The 24118-nt window shown below is 47.0% G+C and overlaps 1 protein-coding gene across 3 annotated transcripts in view; it reads left to right on the top strand.

Moving 5' to 3' along the window:
- Positions 1-23886, top strand: part of LOC147122530 (protein TBATA-like) — a 38901-nt gene extending 15015 nt beyond the window's left edge. For 2 of the 3 annotated variants that reach the window (XM_086006280.1, XM_086006297.1), the window contains 6 exons: positions 4207-4289; positions 8868-9029; positions 12385-12466; positions 13992-14166; positions 15999-16042; positions 23619-23886. In XM_086006280.1, coding sequence (XP_085862406.1) covers positions 4207-4289; positions 8868-9029; positions 12385-12466; positions 13992-14166; positions 15999-16042; positions 23619-23809 — 737 coding nt within the window. In that variant the 3' untranslated portion in view covers positions 23810-23886. Of the gene's footprint in view, positions 1-4206; positions 4290-8867; positions 9030-12384; positions 12467-13991; positions 14167-15998; positions 16043-17815 lie in introns of all 3 variants that reach the window. The other variant, XM_086006289.1, reaches the window with a different exon arrangement.
- The last annotated feature ends 232 nt before the right edge of the window (positions 23887-24118 follow it).

Genomic DNA, 24118 nt, shown 5'->3' with positions numbered 1-24118 from the left:
AAAAGAATTCCTGAGAGCAGGGTTGGCGGCTGAATGATCGGCTTCTGATTGAGCAGAGGGTGACGAAGTTCCTTTCCAATGTACCATTGCAGTCATTATATACTGTACCAGATGGCAGGCTTTTTTCATAAGTCAGTAACTTTGAGTGTGGAGATATATCTTTCGTCAAGTTTCGTTTAAAAAAAAATTCTTTCTTGAGATGTGGGCGTAGTTGGCAAGGCCGGCATTTATTGCCCATCCCTAGTCGCCCTTGAGAAGGTGGTGGTGAGCCGCCTTCTTCAACCGCTGCAGTCCGTGTGGTGAAGGTGCTCCCACGGTGCTGTTAGGGAGGGATTTCCAGGATTTTGACCCAGCGACGATGAAGGAATGGCCGATATATTTCTAAGTCAGGATGGTGTGTGACTTGGAGGGGAATTTGGAGGTGGTGGTGTTCCCATGCGCCTGCTGCCCTTGTCCTCCTAGGTGGTAGAGGTCGCGGGTTTGGGAGGTGCTGCCGAAGAAGCCTTGACGAGTTGCTGCAGTGCATCTTGTAGATGGTACACACTGCAGCCACGGTGCGCCGGTGGTGGAGGGAGTGAATGTTTAAGGTGGTGGATGGGGTGCCAATCAAGCGGGCTGCTTTGTCCTGGATGGTATCGAGCTTCTTGAGTGTTGTTGGAGCTGCACTCATCCAGGCAAGTGGAGAGTATTCCATCACACTCCTGACTTGTGCCTTGTAGATGGTGCAAAAGCTTTGGGGAGTCAGGAGGTGAGACACTCACCGCAGAATACCTAGCCTCTGACCTGCTCTTGTTGCCACAGTATTTGTGGCTGGTCCAGTTAAGTTTCTGGTCCATGGTGACCCCCAGGATATTGATGGTGGGGGAATCGGCGATGGTAATGCCATTGAATGTCAAGGGGCTGTGGTTATGCTCTCTCTTGTTGGAGACGGTCATTGCCTGACACTTGTGTGTTGCGAATGTTACTTGGCACTTATCAGCCCAAGCCTGAATGTCGTCCAAGTCTTGCTGCATGCAGGCACGGACTGCTTCATTATCTGAGGAATTCTGAATGGAGCTGAACATTGTGCAATCATCAGTGAACATCCCCACTTCTGATCCTACGATGGAGTGTAGGTCATTGATGAAGCAGCCGAAGATGGTTGGGACTAGGGCACTGCCCTGAGGAACTCCTGCAGCGATGTCCTGGGCCCTCCAACAACCACAGCCACCTTTCATTGTGCTAGGTATGACTCCAGCCACTGGAGAGTTTTCCCTCTGATTCCCATTGACTTCAGTTTTATTTCCACACAGCTCAGCAATCATCATCAACATTCATTAACGGATGAAAGAAGTAGTTTTTTTTAAACAAGGCCTGCAAAATATTACGGTTGATGCTTAGAATTATTTATTAATAATGATGAGGCTCCGCAGGTGGCTCAGTGGGTAAATGGGTAATGTTATATGACTGAGCTACACAGATGATGCAGATCCAGGGTTTCATCCTGTTACTGAGCTGATGTTAGCCAATCTCATTTGAGGCAGCAATGGCGCATTTAATTGCTTTATGTGTTCCTGGGGTAGTGAGATGAATTTTCTTCCATTTTTCATGATCTCAATTATGATCCAATGACTCTCGCCTCCCACCCCTCACCCCATTTAAGAGAAACTGTGCCTGCAGCCATCAAGTGAGGAGGAATTGCATCTGTGCAGTGGTGCCCCCACAGCTGAATAGCCAGCTGATACACTGTCTTGATTTGTGCATTAAGAATCACCACTTGGGCGAGGTACCACAGGGTGGCAGACACTTACGTAACTGCGCCCTAACATCTGCTACCTGCATGGGATGAGCGGACAAAAGAAGAGAATATGGAGAAAACAATTTAAAAAGTGCAAAACAGTGGGTGCATTTTTCCCTTAATTGGTAACTTCAGAGCAGGAGCAGAGGACATAAAATCTGCAACTACCCAAAACCTGTATATGCAGGTGAGGTATCTGTCACCTCACCTGCAGCTACCATCTATTCCAGCCTATGGAGGGAGTCATTGGAGAGCCTGGGTGCAAGAAGGCACCTTTGTGCAGTGATTGTCAGTGTTTGCAGCACCTCAATGCTGTCAAACGCTGAGAAATCAACTGTCCAAAAAAAATAATTGCGCGTGGTCCCTTTAAGGAAACCGGCGGATGACGTGTCATCAAATGACGTCATCTAACCGGCTTCCTCTAAATTGGCCGGCAAGCCCGCAGGCCAGCTTAATGAGGTCAATCAAGGCAAAATCATGTCTGTGGGCCGGATGCAGCTGGGGGCGGGATTGGAAGCCGGAAACCACCTGACTCGCACCCAACCCGCCTCCTTTGATAAAAATCGCGGCCTGTATCAATGATTTGGATGAGAGGACCAAATGTAACATATCCAAGTTTGCTGATGATGCAAAGCTAGTTGGGAATGTAAGTTATGAGGAGGATGCAAAGAGGCTTCAAGGGGATGTAGACAGGCTAAGTGAGTGGGCAAGAACATGGCAAATGGAATATAATGTGGAGAAATGTGAAGTTATCCACTTTGGTAGGAAAAATAGAAAAGCAGAGTATTTTTTAAATGGTGAGAGATTGGGAAATGTTGGTGTTCAGAGGGACCTGGGTGTCCTTGTACACGAATCACTGAAAGTTAACATGCAGGTACAGCAAGCAATTAGGAAAGCAAATGGTATATTGGCCTTTATTAACAGAGGACTTGAGTATAAGAGTAAAGACGTCTTACTGCAATTATATAGGCCCTGGTGAGACCACACCTGGAGTATTGTGCACAGTTTTGGTCTCCTTACCTAAGGAAGGATATACTTGCCATAGAGGGAGTGCAATGAAGGTTCACCAGACTGGTTCCTGGGATGGGGGGATTGTCCTATAAGGAGAGATTGAGTAGACTAGGCCTATATTCTCTAGAGTTCAGAAGAATGAGAGGTGATCTCATTGAAACATACAAAATTCTTACAGGGCTTGACAGGGTAGATGCAGGGAGGATGTTTCCCCTGGCTGGGGAGTCTAGACCCAGAGGTCACAGTCTCAGGATAAGGAGTCGGCCATTGAGGACTGAGATGAGGAGAAGTTTCTTCACTCAGAGGGTGGTGAATCTTTGGAATTCTCTACCCCAGAGGGCTGTGGGGGCTCAGTCGTTGAATATATTCAAGACAGAGATCGATAGATTTTTGGATATTAAGGGAACAAGGGATATGGGGATAGTGCAGGAAAGTGGAGTTGAGGTCGAAGATCAGCCATGATCTTATTGAATGGCGGAGCAGGCTCGAGGGGCCGAATGGCCGGCTCCTGCTCCTAATTCTTATGTTCTTATTAGGGTTCTTTAGTGCCACACTCAGTGGAATGCTGCCTGGATGTCAAGGGCGGCCACCCTCACCTCACCTCTGGAATTCAGCTCTTTTGTCCATGTTTGGACCAAGGCTGTAATGAGGTCTAGGGTCGCGTGGTCTTGGTGGAATTCAAACTTTTCCCACATTACAACAGTGACTCCACTTCAAAAGTACTTCATTGGCTGTAAAGCGCTTTGAGACGTCCGGTGGTCGTGAAAGGCGCTACAGAAATGCAAGTCTCTCTTTCTTTTTCAAACTGAGCATCAGTGAGCAGGCTAATGGTAAGTGCCACTTGATAGCACTGTTGACGACTCCAGGATTGGGAGTAGGTTGATGGGGCGGCAATTGTCCGGTCTGGGATTTGTCCTGCTTTTTGTGGCCAGGACATACCTGGGCAACTTTCAGAATGTCAGCAAACATGTCTAACCACGTTGCTTGTCCTCGCACTGGAAAGTGCTTTAGATTCCATGGTTACCACTTTGGTAATCAGGAGATTTGTTTTTGAATTTTGCAAAGTTAATTTTTTACTCACTGAGAAATTGTTAACTGAATTTTAACCCGATGGAATTGAATTGTGAAATGGAGCCGTTTAAAGATAGTTTTAGTACACAGCGGGGAGGCAATTCAGATGACAAAGGATCCAGATGCAGCAAGAAATCAGAATAGAAACCAATATTACTCACAGCAAAGCTGGAAAGTGAATTGCCGCGGGTTAACTCGGGTTTGTTTCAGCGCACGTAAAGGCAAAGGCCAAGAAAGGGTCAAGTTCTAGACTGCAAAGAATTTAAGTGTAAATTGGTCCAAACTAACTCCTTTTTTTCGGAGACCAGTGGAAACTGTGACTGCCTTTGCTGTTTTTTTTTGTGCAGACTCCCAGGCTTGGCGAGAGGAACTGAGGGACCTAACGGCGAGGGTGGATTTCTTTCCCGAACCAACAAAAAAAGCGAAAGAGGTGACGGCTACTCGTCTTGGCGGACATCAATCTGTAGAATGTAAAAAAATCTCCATAAAATCCACATACAATCCCGACATAAATATCAGTCTTTACAAAACCCCAATTATGTCCTAATGTAGCTATCCTACATTACAACAGCGACTACACTTCAAAAATAAAATGTACTTCATTGGCCGTGAAGGGCTTTGGGACGTCCCGAGGTCGTGAAAGGCGCTGGAGAAATGCAAGTTCTTTCTTTTTCTTTCTATCAATTGGGAAAGATTTGCGAATCCGTGAGGTATAATTTCCCCAAATTTGCTTGTGCCACCTGTTGTGTGAGGCGTTCCTTTGTAGACTTACGCGCAGCACAAGGAGTTGCTCGACAATGAGAGCGGTGCAGTGAGAGCTCTGAAGGTCGGGAAATCCGAGATTAAAAATATAAGAATTGCTGGAAATATAAAGCGGGCTGATCTGCAAGGGAAAGATCGTCTACCGTTTTTTGCCCCCAGCTGTGCTACACCCTCCCCTGGGAGTGTTGATGCTGACGTGGGCAGGGGGTAAATTCCTTCTGTCAATAATTTTTATCAAGAAAGAGTTGGCTTGAATACAAAGTAGTTTCCTCAGGCCAGCCATTTTGAAAAAATATCGAGAGGAGGAATTTCACCCACTGGGTGCCAGAGAAGGGTGGCCAACCTCCAGGGCACTGCTGTGGGCAAAACCCGGGAGAACAATCATCTAGAGATTAAAAATATGAATGGCTGGATTTTCATTGAGGAGTCGGGTAGGAGGCGGGACTACAACTTTCGGGGTTGTAGTCCCGCCTCCATCGAGTTGTGGCCAACCCACGCGATTTTGACTTGATTGACCTTGTTGAGCCCGCCCAGTGGGCTCAGCAGGCCAATTAAGGGCCACCCGGCAACAGGTGACATCACAGATTGACAGTTTCATCTGTCAAGAGTTTTTGACAGATGAAATATCAGCATTTGACAACTCTTTGAAGCTGTCAAACACTGACAATCTGTACTCCAGGTTAATTCCTTCCTCTCAGGATGATTTAGAGACCTCCCCGGAACAGAAAGTTGAATGCTGCAATTTTTGACAGATCGCGGCCATACTGCTTTCTGTGCCGGTGAGATGAGGGACTCCCGAGACCTGAAGGAAGGAAGGCTGTAAAGGTAAGTAAAACTTCTTTAAACACTTTAAACACACCAAACACACTTACCTCTGCACTCATGCACCCATCACTCACCTGAACAGCGGACATCTCGACCCCTCCAAGCCCTTCATCCCGACGGCCCGCCTTGCTAACTTGGCGTAGTTTGGAGCCATCGGGAATCCCACATATTAGCAATGAAAATAGGGATTAGGCTAAAAACTGCCTGTTAACTACCTGTTAACAGGCAGTTAATTGGCACTAATCCCCTTCCCGCCTCGGGGAGGCGGGTCCCAGTGCGGGGCGGGTATCCGCCTCCTTTGAAACTGGCATGGAGGCGGGTTGGGGGCGGGATGGGTTCGTGCACCCCAATTTCGGGATTTTAACCCCCCACACGCCTCCAATCCCGCCTCCACGGCCCAATGAAAATCCTGCCCGAAGTGTTTTTAAAAACATTTTCTTTGAACACTCTTACTTTTAAAAACCCCAACCCATTGGAGATGAGGAAAAAGGGCTGTTTGTGACTGTTGTTGAGAATCATTCAATCAGATAATGAAGAATGTTTGCTTTCCGATTGGCCATGGGAAGGCGGGGCACCGCAAGGACGGACGTCTTGGGCGACCAGTAATTGGGGAGGGGTGGGGGGGGACAGTGGGAGACGGGAGGTCATGTGATGAACCCTCCAGGAATATGTCCAACATGAGTTGGTGATCCGAGTGCCCAAAGTGGGGGTGTTCCATTCCCCACAACTGACATCCCTCGCTTTGATGAACACAAATAAGTTTGTCTCCCCAAAATGTGCTGCTAAAAAAAATAATAAACAAGTAAATTATTATTTTATGCGCCGATTTTCTAGTTTCATTTTTAACAAGTTAGGTTTTGATGTTAGGATTCACATGGGCCATGGCTGCATTGTTTTGAAAATTGAGGAGATCCTAAGATAATGGAACTGTCACTGGCCAACAGTGGTCAGTTCCCAGTTCTCAGTGTCCACCGTGGCTCAGTGGGCAGTGTCTCTTGCCTCTGACTCCGAAAGGTTGTAGGTTCTATAGCCCCACTCTCAGAGACTTTGAGCACAGAAATCTACCGAGGGAGTGCTGCACTGTCGGAGGGATGAGATGTTACACCGAAGCACCGTCTGCCCCCTCAGGTGGACGTAAATAGACCCACATGGCACCATTTCAAAGAAAAGCAGGAGAGTTGTCCTTGGTCTCCTGGCCAATATTTATCCCTCAATCAACATCACTAAAAAAGAACGGATTATCTGGTCATCATCACGTTGCTGTTTGTGGGAGCTTGCTGTGTGTAAATTGGCTGCCGCGTTTCCTACATTACAACAGTGACTCCACTTTTAAAATAAAAGTACTTCATTGGCTGTATGTATATATATAGACTATATAAATGCAAGTCTTTCTTTTTCTTCTTTTAGTTGTTCAATAAGTATATTCAGTACCAAAGGGTGGAACTGAAAATACTTAATACAGTAGAAGCCACATAAACACCTTATAGCAATGAGGAACCAATTTTCCTTCAGGAATTCCAATGCTCCGAGACTCTGTAATGATACCAAAATGATACCGGGGGCCTAAAGGATTAAATTATGAGGATCAGGTTACATAAATCTGGGTTGTATTCCCTTGAGTTTAGAAAGGTGAGGGGTGAGCTAATTGAGATGTTTAAAGTGGTAAGTAGTGGATACAGGAAACACTTTTTTATCCGGCACCGACGGGACCGGCGTGGGGCCGATTGATCAAGAAGACCGGATTACAGAGAGGTATAGTAAAAGGTACGAGAGCCCCGTACACGGCCACAGATCCAGGGGTCCCTGTTGCATGGCAACAGGTGCAGGAACCCCGGTTACACGGCCACTAATATGAAGTAAAACTTACCTGAACCTACTCCTGAAGTTTGCCGGTTAAGAGAGATTTCCGGTTATTTAGGTGCCGGTAAAAAGAGAGTTTCCTGTACAGAGAAGCTATTTCTGCTAGTGGGGGGGGTGGGGGGTGGGGGGGGGAGTCCAGAACAAGGGGGCATAACCTTAAAATTAGAGCCAGGCTGTTCAGTGAAATTAGGAAGCTCATTTTTGCACAAAGGGTGGTGGAAAAGTGGAATTCTGTCCCCCAAAAGGGTGTGGATGCTGGGCCAGGTGAAATTTTCAAGACTGACTTTGACCCATTTTCATTAGATAAGTGGTGTCAAGGATATACAACTCGGGTTGTATTCCCTGGAATTTCGAACGTTAGCGGGTGATTTGATCAAATTTTTCAAGTTATTAAGGGGAACAGATAGGGTAGATAGAGAGAAACTATTTCCGCTGGTTGGGGATTCTAGGACTAGGGGGCAGAGTCTAAAAATTAGAGCCAGATCTTTCAGGAGTGAAGTTAGGAAACACTTCTACACACAAAGGGTGGGAGAAGTTTGGAACTCTCTTTCGCAAACGGCAATTGATGCTGGATCAATTGTTAATTTTAAATCTGAGATTGATAGCTTTTTGTTAACCAAAGGTTATTAAGAGATGTGGGGCAAAGCTGGGTATATGGAGTTAGATCACAGATCAGCCATGATCTCATTGAATGGCAGAACAGGCTCGAGGATGCTGAATGGCCTCCTCCTGTTCCTATGTTCCTAGTATGTATCAAAGGCGGATAAATGGAGTTGCGGTACAGATCAACCATGAACTAATTGAATGGCGGAAAATGCTCGAGGGACTGATTGACCTACTCCTGTTCCTATGTTACCAATCATCATAGTACATAAGAGGGCATTAGAAAGAAAGAAAGACTTGCATTTCTATAGCACCTTTCACGACCACCGGATATCCCAAAGCAATTTACAACCAATGAAGTACTTTTTTAAGTGTAGTCACTGTTGTAATGTAGGAAACACAGCAGCCAATTTCAAAACAGCAAGCTCCCACAAACAGCAAAGTGATAATGACCAGATAATCTGTTTTAATGATGTTGATTGAGGGATAAACATTGGCCCCAGGACACTGGGGAGAACTCCCCTGCTCTTCTTCGAAATTGTGCCATGGGATTGTTACGTCCACCTGAGAGGGCAGACGGGGCCTCGGTTTAACATCTCATCCGAAAGACGGCACCTCCGACAGTGCAGCACTGCACTGGGAGTGTCAGCCTAGATTTTTGTGTTCAAGTCTCTGGAGTGGGACTATGAACCCGCAACCTTTTGACTCAGAGGCAAGAGTGCTACCAGCTGAGCCACAGTTGACACCTTAATAGAAGGAGAGGTCTATCAGCTTAGAGTATATCAGATTGGTAAATCTTTATTTTGTTCTGGGGCAAGTAGTACAAAATTGTGATGTTTCAATATTATCCTGAAACTCAGGTATTGCTGGATAGTGAATGAATCTGCACAGCCTTCTGTGTCGTCTTTCTGGACCAAGTAAAAATCTGATTGTTTTAAAACTTTTTTTTTTAAAACAGGAGGAGAATTTAAAATGGGGCACCCAACGTTCTGGAGAGAGGGGGAATTGGAGCCCTTCTCCATCACGGCCCATATCCCGAACGGCCTCTCGGCCGAGCTCACCTGCTGGAATGGGCGAATGTACTAGGCCAGTCCTGACAGTTGCTGAACGTGAAATTCTTGTGAGTAGTCCCAGAATTTGTTGCATCGCTTATTCACCAAGGCTTCTTTGACAGCACCTCCCAAACCCACGACAAGGCCATCAGGCTCACGGGACCACCATCATAGAATCATAGAATGGTTACTGCACAGAAGGAGGCCATTCGGCCCGTCGAGCCTGTGCCGGCTCACTGCAAGAGCGCTTCAGCCAGTCCCACTCCCCCGCCCTTTCCCTGTAGCCCTGCAAATTTTTTTCCTTCAGGTACTTATCCAATTCCCTTTTGAAAGCCACGATTCAATCTGCCTCCACCACCCTTTCAGGCAGTGCATTCCAGATCCTAACCACTCGCTGTGTAAAAAAGTTTCCCCTCGTATTGCCTTTGGTTCTTTTGCCAATCACCTTAAATCTGTGTCCTCTGGTTCTCGACCCTTCCGCCAATGGGAACAGTTTCTATCTACTCTGTCTAGACCCCTCATGATTTTGAACACCTCTATCAAATCTCCTCTCAACCTTCTCTGCTCTCAGGAGAACAACCCCAGCTTCTCCAGTCTATCCACGTAACTGAAGTCTCTCATCCCTGGAACCATTCTTGTAAATCTTTTCTGCACCCTCTCTAAGGCCTTCACATCCTTCCTAAAGTGCGGTGCCCAGAATTGGACACAATATTCCAGTTGAGGCCGAACCAGTGTTTTATAAAGGTTCATCATAATTTCCTTGCTTTTGTACTCTATGGGCTAGAATTTCCCAGGGTCATGGAGGCGGGTTTGGAGGCATGTGGGGTGTTAGAATCGCGAAATCGAGGGGCACAAACCCATCCCGCCCCCAACCTGCCTCCATGCCCGTTTCCCAGGAGGCGGGTACCCGACCCGCACTGGGACCCGCCTCCCTGAGGTGGGAAGGGGATTAGTGCCAATTAACTGCCTGTTAACAGGTAGTTAACTGGCAGTTTTTAGCCTAATCCCTATTTTTATCCCTGAAGTGTGGGATTCCCGACGGCTCCAAACCGCGCCAAGTTAGCGAGGCGGACCGTCGGGCTGAAGGGCTTGGAGGGTTCGAGATGTCAGTGTTCAGATGGGTGCATGAGTGCAGAGGTAAGTGTGTTTGGTGTGTGTAAAGTGTTTAAAAAAGTTTTACTTACCTTTACTTACCTTTACAGCCTTCCTTCCTTCAGGTCTCGGGAAACATAGAAGATAGGAGCAGGAGTAGGCCATTCGGCCCCTCGAGCCTGCTCCGCCATTCAATGAGATCATGGCTGATCATCCAAATTCAGTACCCTGTCCCTGCTTTCTCCCCATATCCCTAGATCCCTTTAGCCTTAAGATGAGTCCCTCATCTCACCGGCACAGAAAGCAGAATGGCCGCGAGCTGTCAAAAGTTGCAGCATTCAGCTTTCTGTTCCAGAGAGATCTCTAAATCATCCTGAGAGGAAGGAATTAACTTAGTGTACAGATTGTCAGTGTTTGACAGCTTGAAAGAGCTATCAAACACTGATATTTCATCTGTCAAAAGCTCTTGACAGATGAAATATCAATCTGTGACGTCACCTGTTGCCGGGTGGCCCTTAATTGGCCTGCTGAGCCCGCTGGGCGGGCTCAACAAGGTCAATCAAGTGAAAATCGCGTGGGTTGGCCACAACTCAATGGAGGCGGGACTACAACCCCAAAAGTTGTCGTCCCGCCTCCTACATGCCTCCAGTATCAAAATCCAGCCCAGTGCCTCTATTTATGAAGCCCAGGATCCTGTATGCTTTTTTAACCGCTTTCTCAACCTGTCCTGCCACATTCAACGATTTGTGCACACATACCCCCAGGTCTCTCTGTTCCTGCACCCCCTTTAGAATTGTCCCCTTTAGTTTATATTGTCTCTCTTCGTTCTTCCTACCAAAATGTATCACTTTGCACTTTTCTGCGTTAAATTTCATCTGCCACATACCCGCCTATTGCACCAGCCTGCCTATGTCTTCTTGAAGTCTAATACTACCCTCCTCACTGTTCACTATACTTCCAAGTTTTGTGTCATCTGCAAATTTTGAAATTGGGCGCTGTACTCCCAAGTCCAAGTCATTAATATATATCAAGAAAAGCAGTGGTCCTAGTACCGACCCCTGGGGAACCACCTCCAAGTTCCCCTCCAGATCACACACTATCCTGACTTGGAAATATATCGGTCGTTCCTTCATCATCGCTGGGTCAAAATCCTGGAACTCCCTCCCTAACAGCACTGTGGGAGTACCTTCACCACACGGACTGCAGCGGTTCAAGAAGGCGGCTCACCACCACCTTCTCAAGGGCAACTAGGGATGGGCAATAAATGCCGGCCTTGCCAGCGACGCCCACATCCCGTGAATGGAAAAAACAGAATTCCCTGCTTAGCTGGCTTTGGTATGAGTTGTTATAGTTCTAGAATGTTGCGATAGCTCTAGAACGTTATGATAGCTCTTCACGTGTCAACCGTGTCTTAGTGGGTCGTGCTCTTGTCTCTGGGTCAGCAGGTCGTGGGTTCAAGTCCCACCCTCCCTGAAACTTGAATGCATAATCCAGGCTGACACTCCAGTGCAGTACTGAGGGAATGCTGCACTGTCAGAGGTGCCGTCTTTTGGATGAGGTGTTAATCTTTGGCCCTATCTGCCCCCTCAGGTGGATGAAAAAAGTGCTCTATAAATGCAAGTTGTGGTTATGATAACAGAGTGCCGCCATCCTGCACCTGTGTACAGTAGAAGGCAGCATTTGCAACAGGCACATTGCAAACTTGATCCATTATCCTCCTCATCCTTCCTTTCCTGCATCTAGACAAGTGCCGTAATATTATGGAAACACAGGGTCCTCAAACGCCAATGGGCAGTAAAACATCCTACTGACCAACTGGGCTTTGCGTCACTGACTGATTTCTTTCCTGCTCACGTTTGAAATAACAAAAGGAGTTCTGAAGTGAGATATGAGCGATTCTGTAATCTCACAATCCCGATAGGATATGATATGAGTTCGGGTATTACCTCAAGGGAATCACTGTGCCCATTTTAAAATAAAAAATTTATTTTGATTACCCGGTCCGGATTGGAAAAGAGAAACAAATAGAAATGTAGAGATTGGAAACAAAAAAACAACCCAAAACATTTTCACTGATCTGACCCGGCCATAGCGTCACCTCAAACAGTGATGGCAGTGGGTGTAGATACGCTCCGTCCCACTCCACCGTATTATCATTGCCCCCATCCCCAGTCCCTCCCCAGCCCCAACCACAAGAAATTGAGGTAGAGCTTGTGGAGTTTATGAGCGCAAAGTGAAATGTATCTCCTTCTTCTTGTCACAGTCAATGTCAGTGAAGCAACGATCCACTCAATGTAATTAAATCTGTGCAATGTGCTGCCCTTCACACAGGTCCTGGATCTGCTGTCTCAGATCTTGCAGACCGACTCACTCCAAGCAGTACAGCAATGGCTACTCATAACAGGACAGAGAGGTTAGTGATTTCGCCCCGGATTATTACACAGCGTAACTTTCCCAACCCATTACTTTTTTGTGGGAGCTTGCTGTGCGCAAATTGGCTGCTGTGCTTCCTACATTACCGCAGCGACTTCGCTTCAAAAGTACTTTGTTGGCTCTAAAGCACTTTGGGACGTCCTGAGGTCATGAAAGGTGCGGTATAAATGCTATAGTCGACTCCAAATAACTCCGATCCGAGTATAACATTCTATACACCAACCACTTCCTATTAATCACAATGCATAGAACACCTGGGCTGAGCACACTTCTTAAATACAAAATCATCTTCCAGGTATAAAATACTACCCACTAGTCAACAGCCTGGGTTCCTGATGGACCAGGGAAAGAGACAATCTTGGAATTTAAAAACACCCTTACACTCACGGCCCAGGTGACCTTACTACCAGCTCTCTTCACCTTCCAGCTGAAGGAAGTGGCGGCACAAAATTCAGGATGATGTGCAAGTGGGATATTTAACATTTTTCCTTTTTAGATATAAGGCAACTGGGGGTAGAATTTCTGCAGGTGGTTCTCCTGATCTTCCGCCGTAACGTGGTGGAAGATTGGTCGATAGTTCGAGAAATGGCCGGCGGAAATTCCTGGCGCTGCTCTTTAAAATTAAAAAACAATTGGCAGATGCACCCCGCTGTCCATACGTTTGAACTGTTTGTCGTACATTTGTCTCCTCCCTCTTTCCTTTCCTTTGATAATTTCCTTTTCTTTGATAATTCCCCTCCTCTCCTCCCTAATTTTCACCCCTTCTAGGGGTGTGATGGAATACTCTCCACTTGCCTGGATGAGTGCAGCTGCAACAACACTCAAGAAGCACGACACCATCCGGGACCAAGCAGTCCTTCGCCCCACCATTGGCAGCCGTGCCTTCATCTGCCTGGGCCCCGAGCTCTGGGAATTCCCTCCCTAAAGCTCTCCGTCTCTCTCTCCTTCTTTAAGCCGCTCCTTAAAACCTATCTCTTTGGCCAAGCTTTTGGTCCCCTGTCCTAATATCTCCTTCTTTGGCTCGGTGTAAACATTTTGTCTGGTTCCGCTCCTGTGAAGCGCCCTGGGATGTTGTACTATGTTAAAGGCGCTGTCATGAATCTTATCATGACTCATGAAGTTACACTGGGCGGCCAGCTGGTGGCGCCGTCCAAGGAGTATAAATACTCGGGCGTGGGCCCAGCTTGCTCAGGATGTTTCTGTAACCAGGAATTAGTGATGTAACTAGAGCTCATGGTTGTGAAACAGTTGATTAAAGCCTTGTTTTATACTCAAACCAAGTGCTCAGTAGTCTTTTTACATCAGGCGCTATATCAATGCAAGTTGTTGTAATCTTCCAATCCTGGTTTAAAGAATGTGATTGCCATTTTCAGTTTTTTTTCCTGAGAGGATTTCGAAGAGAGCCTGTTAATTAAAGTTGAATTAAAATGGACACATCAGGCGTCACTTTTTTTGCTAATTTCATTCCCCCTTCCCCCTCCCCCCTGTGTTTCACCATACTTTAGAGAAAAACACGGTGTTGGATATGATTCGTATGGCTGTGGCCAACATGAGGCACGGTGGTCCAGGCAGTGCGTCCTCCAGCACTTCCAAAGAAAGCTTATCTTCACGTCAGTCATCTGAAGACACAGAAACTACGATATTCCAAGCGCTGTCTCCCTGTGAGAGACGCCGTGCTAGGTCAGTACCGCCATTCCATTCCGACCTCTTCGCGGAACATCGTGTATCTTTATAAGTTTCGCACACAAAAAAAACGTTTTCTGTATTTTCCTAGTTCTGCCTTCGTAGCTTTTATGCGGCTACTGTTTGTAGCCCTTCCGTCGGTTGCTGTAGTCAGGTGTCAGCCAGTGGCTCAGTGGGCAGTGCTCTTGCCTCCGAGCCAGAAGGGTCGTGGGTTCAAAGTCCCGCTCCAGAGACTTGAACGCAAAAATCCAGGCTGACACTCCCAGTGCAGTACTGAGGGAGCGCCGCACTGTCGGAGGGGCAGTACTGAGGGAGCGCCGCACTGTCGGAGGGGCAGTATTGAGGGAGCATGCACTGTCGGAGGGGCAGTACTGAGGGAGCGCCGCACTGTCGGAGGGGCAGTATTGAGGGAGCGCTGCACTGTCGGAGGTGCTGTCTTTTGGATGAGATGTTAAACCGAGGCCCGGTGAGCCCTCTCAGATGGACGTAAAAAAAAAAATCCCATGGTACTGTTTCGAAGAAGAGCAGGGGGACTTCTCCCCGGTGTCCTGACTAATATTTATCCCTCAATCAACATAGTTAAAAATCAAGGGATACGGGGATCGGGCAGGGAAAGTGGAGTTGAGGTCGAAGATCAGCCATGATCTTATTGAATGGCGGAGCAGTTCGAGGGGCTGTGTGGCCGACTCCTGCTCCTAATTCTTGTGTTCTTATGTTAAAACAGATTATCTGATCTTTATATCATTGCTGTTTGTGGGAGCTTGCTGTGGGTAAATTGGCTGCCGCTTTTCCTACATTACAACCGTGACTGCACTTCAAGAAGTACTTTGTTGGCTGTAAAGTGCTTTGGGACATTCTGAGGTTGTGAAAGATGCTCCATAGTTGACTCCAAATAACCCTGATCCCAGTACAATATTCCGATGTACCGAACCACTTCCTATTTATCACAATGTATAGAACACCTGGACTAAGCACATTTCTTAAATGCAAAAATCACCTTCCGAGTATAAAATGCTACCCATTCATCAAGAGTCTGGGTTCCTGATAGACAACCAGGGAAGAGACAATCTCAAAATTTAAAAACACCCTTACACTCACTCTTGCAAATTACCTTAAATCTGTGCTCTCTGGTTACTGACCCACCTGCCAACATGGTATTGTTTAGAGATTGTCCTATTAGGGAAGTTCTGTTGAGCTGTACGAGTTACCTTGCACTGTATTAAACCTGAAAGCATGTGTCAGAAGTATGTAAAATATATTCTACTGGTGCTTAAAATTGGAATAAGAGTAGTAAATCTATCTGTACCAATCTATCCTGTAAAAAGCCCATTGTATGTTACAAGCTTCATAAGCTTCGTTGGGTTATGAGAAGGAAGGAGAGATACATAGAAACATAGCAACATAGAAGATAGGAGCAGGAGTAGGCCATTCAGCCCCTCGAGCCTGCTCCGCCATTCAATGCGATCATGGCTGATCATCCAAATTCAGTACCCTGTCCCTGCTTTCTCCCCATACCCCTTGATCCCTTTAGCCTTAAGAAATATATCCAACTCCTTCTTGAATATATTTAATGAATTGGCCTCTACTGCCTTCTGTGGTAGAGAATTCCACAGGTTCACCACTCTCTGGGTGAAGAAATTCCTCCTCATCTCTGTCCTAAATGGCTTACCCCTTATCCTTAGACTGTGACCCCTGGTTCTGGACTCCCCCGCCATCGGGAACATCCTTCCTGCATCTAGTCTGTCCAGTCCTGTCAGAATTTTATAAGTTGGAGCGTTATTATAGGTTCCTAATGATTAGCGCTAAAGTTCTTATTTTCTATTTCACAGGTCACAACAGCAGAGACTGGACTCAATCTTGGAGAAAAAGCCAGGTATGAAGCAGAAGTTCTAACAATACTTTCTTTCTGTTATATTAATAGGGGGTTTACCCAAAGCTAGCTATAATAATGCAAAACATCTCAGTAAGTCAACGTAAGTCATTAAAGGAAGAAAATATCTAATGTAGGGTGACAGGGTTGTAAGGATCACCTATCGGGCAAGAAGAGCAATTTTCAGGGCTGTGTGGAAAGAGCAGGGGGGGAGTGGGACTAATTGGAGAGCTCTTTCAAAGAGCCGGCACAGGCACGATGGGCCGAATGGCCTCCTTCGGTGCTGTAAGATTCTATAATTCCAAGTATTTTCTCATATCCTATCCAGGACTGCGAGTGCGGCGTTAGAAAACCATCTTCGCATTGCGGACGGATTTGTTATTTATAGACCGTTAAGAGTTATTAAGGAGCGAAGTGACTAAGCTTCCAGCTCCTCCCCATCAGATTGAGGTACCTCTCCAGTAGGGTGGGACCTCAACAACAACAACTTTATATATTGTCGTTAACGTAGTAAAACGTCCCAAGGCGCTTCACAGGGGCGATTATCAAACACAAATTTGACACCAAGCCACATAAGGAGATATTAGGACAGGTGACCAAAAGCTTGGTCAAAGTGGTAGATTTTACGGAGCAAATTAAAAGAGAGAGACATGGAAAGGCAAAGAGGTTTAGGAAGGGAATTCCAGCCTTACAATCCTCTGAGATCTCTGCGCTCTTCCAATTCTGGCCTCTTGCGCACCCTTGATTTTAATCGCTCCACCATTGGCGGCCGTGCCTTCAGCCGCCTGGGCCCCGAGCTCTGGAATTCCCTCCCTAAACCTCTCCGCCTCTCTCTCCTCCTTTAAGATGCTCCTTAAAACCCTCCTCTTTCACCAAGTTTTTGATCACCTGTCCTAATAGCTCCTTGTGCGGTTCGGTGTCAAATTTTGTTCGATAATCGCTCCTGTGAAGCGCATTGGGACGTTTTACTACATTAAAGGCGCTATATAAATACAAGTTGTTGTTGGAAAGGAGGGAGAGAGAAAACGGAACTACAGGCCAGTTAGCCTGACATCAGTCGTCGGGAAAATGCTGGAATCCATTGTTAAGGAAGTGGTATCAGGGCACTTAGAAAATCATAACATGGTTAGGCAGAGTCAACATGGTTTTATGAAAGGGAAATCGTGTTTGACAAATTTATTGGAGTTTTTTGAGGATGTAACTAGCAGGGTAGATAAAGAGGATCCAGTGGATGTAGAACATTTGGATTTCCAAAAGGCATTCAATAAGGTGCCACATAAAAGGTTATTAAACATTGGGTTGGGGGTAATATAATAGCATGGATAGAGGATTGGTTAATGGACAGAAAACAGAGAGTAGGGGTAAACTGGTCTTTCTCAGGTTGGCAGGCTGTAACTAGTGGGGTGCCGCAAGGATCAGTGTTGGGGCCTCAGCTATTTACAATCTATATTAATGACCTAGATGAAGGGACCGAGTGTAATGTATCCAAGTTTGCTGACGATACAAAGCTAGGTGGGACAGTAAGCTGTGAGGAGAACATAAAGGGGGCGATCTTGCCAGCCTTGGGGAGGCGGGTTTGGAGGCGAGACTGCTGGGAAAATGGCAGAATCTGGGGGCGGGTACCCATCCCGCCCCCAACCCGCCACCGTGCCATCTTCCCAGGAGGCGGGTACCCGACCCACGCCGGGTCCTGTCTCCTGGAGGCGGGAAGGGGATTACAGCCACTTAACTGCTGTTAACAGGTAGTTAAGAGAATTATCCTCATTTTTCCATCAGAGGTGCGGGCTTCCCGACGTCAGGAAACCCCGCCAGGGTTACCGAGGCGAGCAGTGGGTCTGTGGGGGTCGGAGGGGTCCCAAAGTGCGCTGTGGAGGTGAGTGATGGGTGCAAGTGTGGAGTGGTAAGTATGAAAGGTGAGTGAAACGTGATAGAAAAAGTTTCCTTACCTTGCAGGCCTCAACAGTTGGGGATGCGGAGAGTCTCGCATCTCACCGGCAGAGATGACAGAATGGCTGCTGCATTCACTGATGCAACAACCATCTAATTTCTGCTCACAGAAGAGGTTTGATGAGGTCTTGAATACAAGGACTCATCAAACAACAGAGAATGTCAGTGTTTGACAGCTTCACAGAGCTGTCAAACGATGACAATTGACAGATGAAACGTCATACGCTGACGTTCTCTGTAACCGGCTTTCCCTTAATTGGCCTGCTAAACCCGCTGGGCGGGCTTAACAAGGTCAATCAAGGGAAAATAGCATGGGTTGGCCACAAGTCAATGGAGGCGGGACTAAAAGCCGACAAGCAGCAGTCCTGCCTCCAGCGCGCCCCCATTGGCAAAATCACCCCCAGAGTCTGCAAAGGGATATAGATAGACTAAGTGAGTGGACAGTAAGGTGGCAGATGGAGTATAATGTGGGGAAATGTGAGGTTATTCACTTTGGTAGGAAGAATAGAAAAACAGAATATTTTTTAAATGATGAGAAACTTTCAAATGTTGGTGTTCAGAGAGATTTGGGTGTCCTCGTGCAAGAAACACAGAGAGTTAGCACGCAGGTACAGCAAGCAATAAGGAAGGCAAATGGCATGTTGGCCTTTATTGCAAGGGGGTTGGAGTATAAGAGAAGGAAGTCTTGCTACAATTGTACAGGGCCTTGGTGAGACCACACCTGGATTACTGTGCACGGTTTTGGTCTCCTTATCTAAGGAAGGATATACTCGCCTTGGAGGCGGTGCCACAAAGGTTCACTAGATTGATTCCTGGGATGAGAGGGCTGTCCTATGAAGAGAGATTGTGTAGAATGGGCCTGTACCCTCTGGAGTTTAGAAGAATGAGAGGTGATCTCATTGAAACATACAAGATTCTGAAGGGGATTGACAGGGTAGATGCTAAACGGTTGTTTCCCCTGGCTGGAGTGTCTAGAACTAGGGGGCATAGTCTCAGGATAAGGGTTCGCCATTTAAGAATGAGATAAGGAGGAATTTCTTCACTCAGAGGGTTGTGAATCTTTGGAATTCTCTGCCCTAGAGGGCTGTGGATGCTGAGTCTTTGAGTATATTCAAGGCTGAGATCGATAGATTTTTGGACTCTAGGGGAATCAAGGGACATGGAGATCCGGCGGGAAAGTGGAGTTGAGGTCGAAGATTAGCCATGATCTTACTGAATGGCGGAGCAGGCTTGAGGGGCTGTATGGCCGACTCCTGCTCCTATTTCTTATGTTCTTATGTTCTTATTCTGGGCACTGCACTTTAGGAAGGATGTGAAGGCCTTAGCAAGGGTGCAGAAAAGATTTACGAGAATGATTCCAGGGATGAGGGACTTCAGTAACATGGATAGACTGGAGAAGCTGGGGTTGTTCTCCTTAGAGCAGAGAAGATTGAGAGGAGATTTGATAGAGGTGTTCAAAATCATGAGGGGTCTAGACAGAGTAAATAGAGAGAAACTGTTCCCATTGGCGGAAGGGTTGAGAACCAGAGGACACAGATTTAAGGTGATTGGCAGAAGAACCAAAGGCAACATGAGGGAAAAGATTTTTACGCATTGAGTGGTTAGGATCTGGAATGCACTGGCTGAAAGGGTGGTGGAGGCAGATTCAATCGTGGCTTTCAAAAGGGAGTTGGTTATGTACCTGAAGGAAAAGAATTGCAGGGCTACGGGGAAAGGGCGAGGGAGTGGGACTACCTGAAGTGCTCTTGCAAAGAGCCGGCACGGGCTCGATGGACCGAATGGCCTCCTTCTGTGCTGTAACCATTCTATGATTCCATGGGCTCGGAATTGGGTACCTTAGCGCCTCCCGTTAGTGCCTCCGCAGGGCGCTAACGGGGCTCAAACGACCTTTCACCCAGGCAGGAGTTCAGCGGGAGTTTAGTGGCGGCGGTAACCCGTAGCGACCCGTTCCACTGATGACGACATCATCACCGTGCGCAGTACCCCGTTTTCGCCCCTCCTGCAAAATTGGCCCGCGCCCCCTGATTCTGGGGCTGGGAATAGAGCGGCAGGAGGCGGGGTTAGCGCTCTAAGAGGGAAGTGGAGCGCTTGAGTTCGCTCTCCACCTCCCTCTTGGGGCGCTAAAACTGAATTTCGCGGTCGCTGGCGCTAATTAGTGCTGCGTGCTAAAGTTAGTGCCCAGGCAATGTTAGCGCCCCAAAATGGTCCCTGACGAATTTTTCCCCCTATGATTCTATAGGAAGATAGTGGGACAGTGGGATATATAGCAACATAAGATGTAGGAGCAGGAGTCGGTTGTTTGGCCCCTCGAGCCTGCTCTGCCACTCAATAAGATCATGGCTGATCTGATCTTGGCCTCAACTCCACTTCCCTGCTCACTCTCCGTAACCCTCGACTCCCTTACTGTTCAAAAATCTGTCTATAGTAATCTGGGATGTAATGTTTAAGTTATCCACCAGATGGAGCCAAACATTAAGGGTTCACATTCACCAGTATTTAAGGTAATGGGTCATGTATTCAATGTCCTGGTACACCAGTTAACACGGTAATGTGGCATTGCATTATGGGTATGACTCAGAGGTTGAGCCTCCATCTTGTGCTCGTGCAATAAGAAATGTGCCTTGCCTCCAGCTTGTAAGAGATATGTTTCTCTGCTACACCGTGTAAATAAACAGTTGGGTTTTGTTCCTAATATCTCGCTTCTCTCAGTTTCTGACCTTACCACTCAGATATCACACTGTCTATCTCCACCTGTTTTGGATTGATCTAGCAGAGCCGGCACAGACAATAATGGGGGCAATTGTAACCTAATATGCCCGTCAGGAAACGGACGGGATTGGATGCATCACTGGTTATACACCCCGCCTGACACTACTCTCCATTGAAGTCAAAGATTTAATATTTTGCGGGGATGTAAAATCGCCGTTCCACCGTGGGTTTCTCGCCTGGAGATTTAGGTTAAAATTGCCCTCAAATGGGTCGAAAGGCCACCTTCTGTTCTGTAAACGTGCATGGTTCGTTCACATTCTGTAAGGTTACCTGACATTCTGATGCTTGACTCAACAGCTGTCTCAGTGCTGACATCTGCTTTTCCCTCTAACAGGTGCAGGTCAGTGATTCACATTGAATTACATGCCCACAATCTGCTAGGGTGAACTGGAACACATTGTGGGCTGCTTCTTAAAGGAGCAATGCCAGTCATCACAATGTCTCACATAGACAGTTTACCTACATAGAATTTACAGCACAGAAACAGGCCATTCGGCCCAACAGGTCCGTGCCGGTGTTTATGCTGCACACGAGCCTCCTCCCACCCTTCCTCATCTCACCCTATCACCATATCCTTCTATTCAATTCAATTTAATTTGCCATATGTAACCAGTACTAGTACAAGTACAATGGAATGCTTACTCCCCGTGGGGACATGTCAGCTATTCTTACAGCGCCGTGTTCAGAAAGTCAATTCAATGGCTTCCCAGTGGCAGTGGGAGCACGACGTCCCTCAGCCGCTCCGTCCTCCTCGTCACCGCGGCCTCCTCCTCACTGTTGCCGGCTCCACGTGTGGTGGCCTGCTTCTCCCGCTCATGATCCGACCTCTGGCCGCCATGCTCGGCTCCCCTCCTTCCAGTCGGACTGCGAGCTTCCCGCCACGGAGCTGCCGGCCGACGTGCTACAGCGGGTCATCGTGGCTGCTGCTGCTGCTCGTTGCACTGCGCTGCCTCCACCCGACTCGCTGAACACATCGTCGGGATGTGAATGCTCCGGTCGCCGCGGCCTCCTCCTCACCGTCGCCGGCTCCACGGTCCGACGGCCCGGGGCCTGCTTCTCCCGCTCACGGTCCGGCCTCTGGCTACCATGCTCGGCTCATGTGTTTATCCAGCTTCCCTTAAATGCATCTATGCTCGTCACCTCAACCACTCCCTGTGGTAACGAGTTCCACATTCTCCCCACTCTCTGGGTAAAGAAGTTTCTTCTGAATTCCCCATTGGATTTATTGGTGACTATCTTGTATTTATGGCCCCTAGTTCTGGTCTCCCCCACAAGTGGAAACAACTTCACTACATCTACCCTATCAAACCCTTTCATTAAAGACCTTCATCAGGTCACCTCTCAGCCTTCTCTTTTCTAGAGAAATGATGTAGTCTATATGGATTTTAGCAAGGCTTTTGATAAGGTCCCACATGGCAGACTGGTCACGAAAGTAAAAGCCCATGGGATCCAAGGCAAAGTGGCAAGTTGGATCCAAAATTGGCTCAGAGGCAGGAAACAAAGGGTAATGGTCAAAGGGTGTTTTTGTGACTGGAAGGCTGTTTCCAGTGGAGTTCCGCAGGGCTCAGTACTGGGTCCTTTGCTTTTTGTGGTACATATCAATGATTTGGACTTGAATGTAGAAAGTATGATTAAGAAGTTTGCAGATGATACAAAAATTGGCCGTGTGGTTGATCATGAAGAAGAAAGCTGCAGCCTGCAGGAGGATATCAATGGACTGGTCAGGTGGACAGAACAGTGGCAAATGGAATTCAATCTGGAGAAGTGTGAGGTAATGCATTTGGGGAGGGCTAACAAGGCAAGAGAATACACTATAAATGGTAGGACACTGTGAGAAGTGCAGAGGATCAGAGGGACCTTGGAGTGCATGTCCACAGATCCCTGAAGGTAGCAGGACAGGTAGATAAGGTGGTTAAGAAAGCATACGGGATACTTTCCTTTATTAGCCGTGGCATAGAATATAAGAGCAGGGAGGTTATGCTTGAACTGTATGAAACACTAGTTAGGCCTCAGCTAGAATACTGTGTGCAGTTCTGGTCACCACATTACAGGAAAGATGTGATTGCACCAGAGGGTACAGAGGAGATTTACGAGGATGTTGCCTGGGCTGGGGAATTTTAGCTATGAGGAAAGATTGGATAGGCTGGGGTTGTTTTCTTTGGAACAGAGGAGGCTGAGGGGAGACCTAATTGAGGTGTATAAAATTATGAGGGGCCCAGATAGAGTGGATAGGAAGGACCTATTTCCCTTAGCAGAAGAGTCAATAACCAGGGGGCAGAGATTTAAAGTAATTGGTAGAAGGATTAGAGGGGAGTTGAGGAGAACTTTTTTCACCCAGAGGGTGGTGGGGGTCTGGAACTCACTGCCTGAAAGGGTGGGAGAGGCAGAAACCCTCATCACATTTAAAAAGAACATGAATATACACTTGAAGTGCCGTAACCTGCAGGGCTACGGACCAAGAGTTGGACAGTGGGATTAGGCTGGATCGCTCTTTGTCGGCCGGCACAGACAAGATGGGCCGAACGACCTCCTTCTGAGCTGTAAATTTCTATGATTCTATGAAAAGAGCCCCAGCCTGCTCAGTCTTTCCTGATAGGTATATCACCTAGTTAGTGATCAGAAAACACCACACAGAGATATCATTGCAGCACCAATATAATTTTCCTTCTCTAAAATGAAACCTTAAGTATAATAAAAGCAAATAAAAGATAGTAAGTTTCCCCTGCAACACAGACTTACCAGGGCGTAATGCTTTTGGTGCAGGCTGTATGTATGATTTAGGCATTAGAAATCTTCTGCAATTTCAAGAATATTGTTACTAATCCTGTATTTATCACATTTGTTACAACTTGCAACATTCCAGATGTAAACAGAGACCTAAAAATGCTGGAAGCGACCAGGCCGATTGCCTCTCCTCGCCAATACAGTCCACAACCAAAAACTACCAAGAGACCGAAAACTATCAGAAGCCCATGGAATGTTCTCAATGTGCCTTCTTCGCCCATACTGGATGGGAAGTTGTGCCACAGCACGACTGACTTGTATAAAACTTAAGACAGAGGCAGGCTTCTCGAGGAGGTTTGCGACAGATGAGCGTGCAGAGTTGTTATCAGTAAAATTTTTTGAGGTAACTGAAGCATCGATGTGTCCGATTATACCCCGTGCATCTTCGTCGGTCTGAATTGCAGATTTGTCCAACCACATTCTACCTTTGGAAGGAAATGCCGCAGTTTTAAAGGAGAATTTCAGAGTAGGAATACTGAACCTTTAAAATAGGAATGTGGTTACTATCCCTGATGTGCCTCAATAATCCCAAGACTCGATGTTAGCGGAACAAAACAAGGCTTTTATTAACTTAGAAGA

This window comes from Somniosus microcephalus, chromosome 2 (genome assembly GCF_052327205.1).
Source record: "Somniosus microcephalus isolate GS21.2 chromosome 2, FLI_Smic_1.0, whole genome shotgun sequence".
NCBI lineage: Eukaryota > Metazoa > Chordata > Chondrichthyes > Squaliformes > Somniosidae > Somniosus > Somniosus microcephalus.
Note: the sequence above shows the minus strand (reverse complement) of the source record. Positions and strands in the feature narration are given on the sequence as shown.